The sequence below is a fragment of the Limulus polyphemus genome, unplaced genomic scaffold (genome assembly GCF_000517525.1).
Source record: "Limulus polyphemus unplaced genomic scaffold, Limulus_polyphemus-2.1.2 Scaffold2276, whole genome shotgun sequence".
NCBI lineage: Eukaryota > Metazoa > Arthropoda > Merostomata > Xiphosura > Limulidae > Limulus > Limulus polyphemus.
In genome coordinates, this window is record NW_013667886.1 from 136,323 (window position 1) to 144,407 (window position 8,085).

The following is an 8,085-nucleotide window of genomic DNA, read 5'->3' on the forward strand; positions in this document are numbered from 1 at the left end:
TATGTTAAACTTATATTAAAGTTATTCTTCATTACCCATTCAAGCCGTCTCCAGCCATTAGAAGTGGTGAAGGTTGATCCTGACCGAGATGACTGAAGTACTAAGTGTAGGGTAGGGCAAGTGCGAGAAAAGACTTGGAAGGCTTCATAAACCAGCTTAACCAAGCAGCCTCCTGTAGAAGAATGTAGATATGAGACAAATTCTCTCAAGAAGAGGCAAAGAGAAGCCAATGTACCATGTAAAATGAAACCTCAGCCCAAATCCAAATACAAGGCAAGCAAAAGACCCCATGACTCCAGTAAAATAGAATGAGCAGCCAAAGCTAAAAGGAAGAACCCAGAATTGGAAGATGAGAGCATTAACCATGTGTAGGGGTAAATACCCTCACAATAGCATTCTAGAGCAAGATATAAGAAACCACATCCTTGAGACATTGAAAACGAGGGTAACAGAGGAAGAAGAAATGGAAACAAAAAGGACAAAAGGGAAGGAGAAGAGGAGAGATGGGCTGCAGGTGAAAACCTGAATAACCATCTGTTGGACAAAAATGAAGACCAAAGGCCAGCAAAAAAAGCCAGATGAGCCTCCTACAGGGTTAGATCTGATAGAATGGTCACTAACAAAGAGATTGACAACCCTGACAATGATTAGTGGGAGAACAGGAAGTAGTAGAAGGACAGGAAATTTGAAGAGGAAGGTGAGACATGGATTTGAAAATCCTGGGAATAGGAACAGAATGTCAAGGTAAAGAGAGACAAAATACCATAGTAGGCAATGAGGACTGATGCCGGGCTGCAACAGTTTGGGTCCTCAGTGAAACAGGAATACCAGAGCAAACCTCTGGACAAAGAAACAGAGCCCAATGAAGATCACAGACATATGTGTGTGAGGGAGACATACACTAGCTAGGAGAGCATCCCATCCCAACAGCAGAGGAACTTAGTAAGAAGGGCTAAAGCAGAAGTAGCAGTCAATGTAGTAAAAAGAAGAATCAAGCCTCTCAAGAAAATCCTCCCCTGAAGCACCATGCAGTGCTTCAGACATAAGGGGAAGTGGTGAGGGCCAACGTAGGAAGATGATAATAAAAAAAAGAAGAGATGAAAGCATGAAATGGGTTATGAGAAAGGAAAATAAAAGTTAAGGGGTCCCTCCAAGCAGGTGAAAGAGATTTAAAAGACTGAGAATTGAAGAATGGAAATGAAGAACAGATGTAAACAGGGAAAAGTAGTCAATAGATTAGCAAAACAAGGCAAGTTAATAAAGGTGTCCAGTTGAATGAGAAAAGAGCCTGCATGAACACTAATGTCAGGTGAAGAAGAAAAACAAAGTAGTCTGGAGTATGGATTTCACACAGGAAAATACAGGAAGAAGCAGAAAACAAAGAGAAAAGAGAAAGAAAAGAACATACCTACAAAATCATGTCAAGAATCAGACTTGAAGAGTAAGGATTCTCCATCACAGAAACAGCTATGCCTAGAGCAAACCCTGGTGAGGAAAACAGACAATCATCATCATCTTGATTGTGTTCAATCTTGGAAGATTAGTAGGACAAGGCCCAGTGTGCATAAAGGAACCCACAACACATGAAACAATGGCTGACACATCCACCACAGAAAATAAGCTCCCAGTAACCATTAATGAGACAGGACCCATGCTAGGAACAACAATGCTAGCATAGGATGAAGAGGAAATTACTGTCACTGGAGAATTCATAATGGGTAAGCAGGAAAAAAAAAATGTTTTTCTCTTTATATATATTTTTGTAGTAATAAAAGAAAACAGTTAAATTAGAATAAATTTTAAGTTTTGTAAACTATCTCAAATCTCATGTAATTAAGTAATATGTTTAAAAATGTGTGTTTTGGACAATGGCAAAGAAAATAATGAAGCTATTTCGAGCAAAAGTACTTACGAGCAGCTACTGCACAAGGAGGTTCTGTCACCTTGCTTTTGTTGCATGATGATGTCATCACTAAAGCAGTACATGTTAAACAAGTGATTTTTAGGTGGAGGTTAGCTCAAGGCTAGAGGTATGGAAATCTCATAGGCAGATACATGAGAAATGAAGCTATTCTACGTGTGAAGAGATGAGGTATTGTCTTGTAAATGTTTAGTTTCATGTTCCAGGTGATATAAAAATATGTGAAAACTCATTAACTATATACATAGCAAAAGGACACACAAAATTTAATGAAAAAAAAAAGTGAACATACAGCTTATATTAGAATTTTGTCAGGGGAAACTCAGTAAAAGCCACTATGTAACTTAACTGAAAACTTTAAGCCAAAATAAGAAATTACACAAGTGAAATTGTGATGTCAAAACAATTTTGAAGAATATATTTTGTTAAATGGATTTAAGGTTTAAACATTGAAACAAGTTATAGATCTAAAAAGAAATTTCTAAGTGAATAGTCTTAATACTAGTAATTTATGCTTTAAAAAACATAGCAATATTTGTGAAGCTTTGTGTATTTCAACATTCATAAACATTATATTATACTTAACAATAAACACAGTTCACTTTCTAAATATTTCTACAGTTTGTGGCAAATGTATGAAATAATGAGCTTTAAACGTTCCATACAACATACAAATATAAAATGACCCTACACTAAAGTATTACCTTATGTGAAATACTTGAAGAGCATGCAGCAGTTGATAAGCTTGTTGCATCACAAATGCTGTGTAACTCAGGGTCTGCCTCTGTTGTTAAATGCTAATGTAAAAAAACAACAAACAAAAACAAATCATAATTTCTAATGTAACAGATATCTAAAACATTTTTCACTTGCAAATAACCATTATTTTCAAATATAAAACTAAATGTAACATACATTGTGGAGATGAAGCATTGGTACATATTTTTCTGAAACAATGAGTTCTAAAGACAAAATCATTGGTAATGAAATGGGTATTTGGAAGATATATGTAAATATGAAAGAAAGTAACTTATGAATAAAAAGATTATATATATATATATATATATATTATGGTGGTTGACAAATGGTACAAATATTTACTAGCATTAAATACCAAAAGTGACAGCCATTTTTAACACAACACATTTTTGAAAGATATTTCCATATGTAAATAATTGTTTCCGCATATGAAACATTAAGTACCTAATTAATTATTTTTCCATATTAAAGTTGGAGAAGTACATTTCTAATAGGTGTAAGTACTAGAAAAACATTATTATTTATTCTTCAAAGTTTCATGCACTCCTGAAACTTACAATTTAAACTTTGATACACTTTTCTCTTCCAATACCACTATATACCTACTTTAAAAAATCCATCTAGTGTACAAGGATGATGGTTTCCAGTGCCAGTTTCAAGAGTATGTCATGTATTCATGAGGAATACCATGAACACCCTTTTCATCCCCCAGCTGCTTAAGTTATGCAGAGGTTGAACTGTAGGTATGATTGAAAGCCTTATCTTGCTGAAATAATATCCTGTTAACCTCATTTTCATACAAAGCCATTATTTCTCTGCAGCACAAAGGTTCCAGAACATTGATCTCATAGGATGTAAAGTTCACTGACTTTAACCTTTAGTTGTATCTGCTATCCTCATCCCTTAACTTGTATCTGGAGAAGTAGCCAGTAATGATCATAAATCCCTTTAGAAAAGTTTCTTGACGTATTGATACCACTTCTGGAAATATTTTCTCATCTATACTGACTGGTAGAAAATGGCACAGGTTACTATTATCAAGGTAAACATACACTACTTGGAATGTTCCCCTGGCTCTTAGCTAGATACCATTCATACAGTTTTCTACAATTGGACTTTTTTTTTAGATATGTCATGGAAGACTCTTGTGCCACTTTTCCAGTTGAAGAACCAATACCAACAAAATGAAACCTGCAACAAGTTGTATCCCAGCTATGGTAAGCAAAGCTTATATTTTCCTCATCTGCATTTCAGGTAGATATTTACTTACACAGAGAACATATAGTTAATACCTCTTGCTACTGTGAAGCCTATGAACAAAATTCCCACCCCTACAAGTAATAATGTGTAATGTGCTAGTTTGTGATACAATCAACATTATACTATATCCTTCTACCATGCTCAGTACTCCTTTTGAGCACTTTGTGTATACCACTTTTGATAAGACAAAAGATATAAACTGGAAGTGAGGAGGAAAGGTGTGTGTGTGTACTATCTAAAATACATTTTCAGGTAAGGAAAATGTTACCTTTAGAAACACAACTCATCTCTCCACATAACATATAAATAGAACCCCACACTGAGAAGATGGTGGAAGGAACAGTGTAAATAAAGAAACTTAAATGATGAACTTCTTTCTAGATTATAATGACAGAAAAGGAAAACTCATGGAAAGTGTTACCAACTGGGGTGAGGGGTACCTAGTAGGAGCAATATTTGGTAGAAGACTAGATCTTTACTCAATATAGGTTGTAGTGCAGACAGGTAGTCAAAAGAACTTCCTGTGTAGTACTAGTGTTGGAAAGTTTAGTGAAACGTAAAGGCTGCTCAACCATCTTATATGTTTCAGAGGGTCAGCAGACTATGAATGTGTAGTGTGCCTAGGGTAATAAGTCAAGCCATACTGTCAGAACTTTAATTATATTTATCTGTGTCGGTGTTATGGATTTTTCTATAGTAGGTGTCTGTGACTTGTTATTGTTTAACAAACTCTCATAGTTCACTGTCTTTTAACCCAAGACACTCTCCTCTTTCTACCCATTTATCAAAATCACCTGACATGGTTATATAGCATAATTGTAATCTCTACACTATTTTTGCTACCACTACCGTTATGCATATATATAGGGCTACTTATTTCCATTGTTATTTACATATTTTTATATCGCCATTTACCACTGTATAATCTTCACTGCTGAAAAGAAGAAATTTCAACTGATAATTTAAGATCTAGAGGAACAGTTAGAGGAATAAGAGGCATCTAGCCAGAAACCTCAGTTAGGGAACATGAGCCAGGATTCTAAGTCAAAAATGCTGGAGGAGGACTTGGCTTTGATGGACGACACGAACCAGAAGCTGTCTAAAGAAAAACAGCTTCTGAAGATTGACAATCTGAATTTTCCCAGATCCTTGCTGAAGAAAAAGATATATCTAGGCACTTGAGTAAACTCAAACCCAAGTATGAAACTACCATTGCAGACTTAGAGGAAAGACTGGAAAGAGCAACAGCTTTTTGGAAAAAGTCCAATTAGATGAGGAGACACTAAATTGTTCATCAGAGACACCTACCATTCAGAGTCATCACAACCAGGCTTCTTATGACACTGAGCTGTAAGCATTGCATGAAATTGTGCAGCAAAGTGTGTCCACCCTACTGAGTGATCCAGAAAATGCTGGGAAACAAATTTTATTGGAGAAAGGAATTACTCAGCTGTGTGTCTTCTTTAGGCAACATAAAGCCAATGATGTCTTGCTTTCCCATATGATTACTTTTTTGAATGATGAGGACTGAACATTACAATCCCAAAACCAGCGTATTAACAACACGTATGGTTGACACTGCAGAGAAAGGTTGTGATGTAGATATGCATCATTTTGAAGCAGCTTGAGGATGAGAAGAATATGTTGAAAGAACAACTGCAAGCAGAGATAAAATTATGTGCTGAAACTGAAGAAAGAAGACTGCCTTAAGGAAACAAGGGTTTGAGGAGGTCCTTCATGATCTGGAAGCAAGAACAAGGGAGAGAAGAGTGTAGGCAGAGAAGAGAGGAAGAAACACCAAAAGAAGAAAGGGAAAGACTGAAAGAAAAAAAGGAGAGAAAATAAAATGAGATAAAAGAGAAACTGGAAATAGAAAGAGAGAGATAGAGAATAAGAGCACAATTTGAGAAAGAAGAAAAGAGAGAGAGGAGAGACTAGAAATAGAGAGAATAAGAGCACAAATTGAAATCGCCAAGCTCACCAAACAGAAAGAAGAATGACAATGGAGCCAGGGCCAGCTGACCCAGATGTCCAAATCTGATGAACACAAAGATGACATAGATGGTTTCTTGGAGAGATATGAAAGATTTGCCTAAAGTCAGAACTGGGACAAAGGAGACTGGGTAGTCTATTTCAGCCAATTTCTCACACGAAAAGGCCTACAAGTATATGCAGGCATGATGTCAGAAGATGCCATGGGCTATGACAAATTAAAAGTGGCCTTACTGAAACGGTATAAACTTACTGAAGAAGGTTTTCACTGGAAGTTCAGAGAAGTCAAACCTGAAACTGTATTTCAGTTAGTGGCATGTTTATGGAGATACTTCAACAGATGGACTGACATGGCCAAGTGTGAAAATAGTTTTGAGGGACTGGCAGATCTAATAATACGAGAACAGTTCATGATCATGTGTTCAACTGACATGTCACTATTCCTAAAGGAGAGAGTACCAAAAAACGTAGATGAAATTATCAAGATGGCAGAACAGTATATGGAAGCCTGTGGAGAGAGTATAATTGGCAAGTCCAAGAACATCCAGTTAAATTCAAATCCAGTGATGGCGGACCAGAAGCAGGAGTCTACCAAAGGTGACAGGAGGATAACAGATAGAAAGGAGAAGAGATGCTATATTTGTTATAAAATGGGACACATTGCAAAAGAGTGCAAGTCTTACTAGTAAGCAACAGCAGAAATCTTAACATAAAGTAGCTGGAGCTATTTACAAAGATAGTGCTGGTAAGAAAAAAGAAAAGAGTGACTGTCAACATGGATGCTGCTACCAGAAGAAACAGAATCAAGACAGATTTACCACAAGATCGATGCATGACTAATGGTCAGCTCAAGTTAGCAAATGGATCAGCAGTGCCAGTAATGATTGGAGCATGTTACAAATATTGAGAGGTGCTAACAAATCATAATATGTCAATATGTAAAAGCTGTGTTGGGGACAAGAAAGTGAAGGTTCTGCAAGATACTGGGTGCAGTCTAATATCTGATGATTAGATGACAGGCAAAGTACACCTGTGTGTACTGATTGATGGGACAGTGAAAAATTTTCCGATAGGAAAAATAAATGTGGATACACCATATTATGTAGGAGACCTTGAGGCCATGTGTATCAAGGAACCAACATATGAATGGTGATAAGAAACATACCACATAGTAAAAATTTGAAGGATGTGCAGAAGAGACACATCACCACAGAAACTTCAAGACAGTGCCTGAGAGGAAGTCAAGAACAAGACACAGAGGAAAGAGACAAAACAGAGGACAAGAAAGGTGTATTGAACAGGACCTATCAAACAGTTTGACTGGGGAAGCGAAACCCAAAGACAGTCAGAACCACTTCTACAACAAGAAAACCAATGGTCGATGTTTTAAAGTCGGACAAAAGATTATAGTTCTGCTACCCACAGCCAACAACAAACTAACCTGGCTGTGGAAAAGACCTTTCACAGTACAGGAAATGGTCCACAGAATGTACATGGAACAACCATGGTTTACTATGCCAATCTGTTGAAGAGATAAATCAAGAAGAAAGAAGACTTTAGAGGTGCAGTTATTGACGTACAGATGGACATGGCAGGTGTGGCTGTCATAGAAGCAGAATCTGAAGACAATGACTTTGATACAGAAGATAAAGACTTACTAGACCATAAGGGAAGAACTGACTGATAAGGAGAAGAAAGATGAACATAATCTACTTAGTCAGTATACAGATAGATTAAGAAATACAGACCCCAGACAACACAAGATCAAGATGAAAACAAAGGATCCTATCAAGGTGAAGCTCTATTGGAGACAGGTAAAGGAACTGTAAATGTTGGTGTAGACTATATGAGAAGATTTAGTATATGAAATAAGAAGATTCTTTGTATATTGTCTAAAAAAGATATATTGTAAATATTTTTCTTAACTAGTGACTTATTGTTGGATATAAAAGACTGTTTAGTGTAGGTAGGATTAATTAATATATTTTGTAAGTTAATATTTCATGATTGTTTAGTTTTTGCATAACAAGAAAGTTAAAGCAATTATTTTAAAGGCAATAGTTATGACAGGTTTGGTTAAGTAACTTGGTAAGAGTTGTACGCTGTGAAGCAAAGGGAAATTTCTGAGGAAATTTCATCCGTTGCTTCTGTGA

General features: G+C 36.3%; 1 protein-coding gene across 5 annotated transcripts in view; it reads right to left on the minus strand.

Annotated features, from left to right (window-relative positions):
- Positions 1 to 8,085, minus strand: part of LOC106466493 — a 76,652-nt gene that overhangs the window by 40,448 nt on the left and 28,119 nt on the right. For all 5 annotated transcript variants that reach the window (XM_013926783.2, XM_022394515.1, XM_022394516.1 and 2 more), the window contains one exon: positions 2,626 to 2,718. In XM_013926783.2, the coding sequence (XP_013782237.2) occupies positions 2,626 to 2,718 (93 nt within the window). The remainder of the gene's footprint in view (positions 1 to 2,625; positions 2,719 to 8,085) is intronic.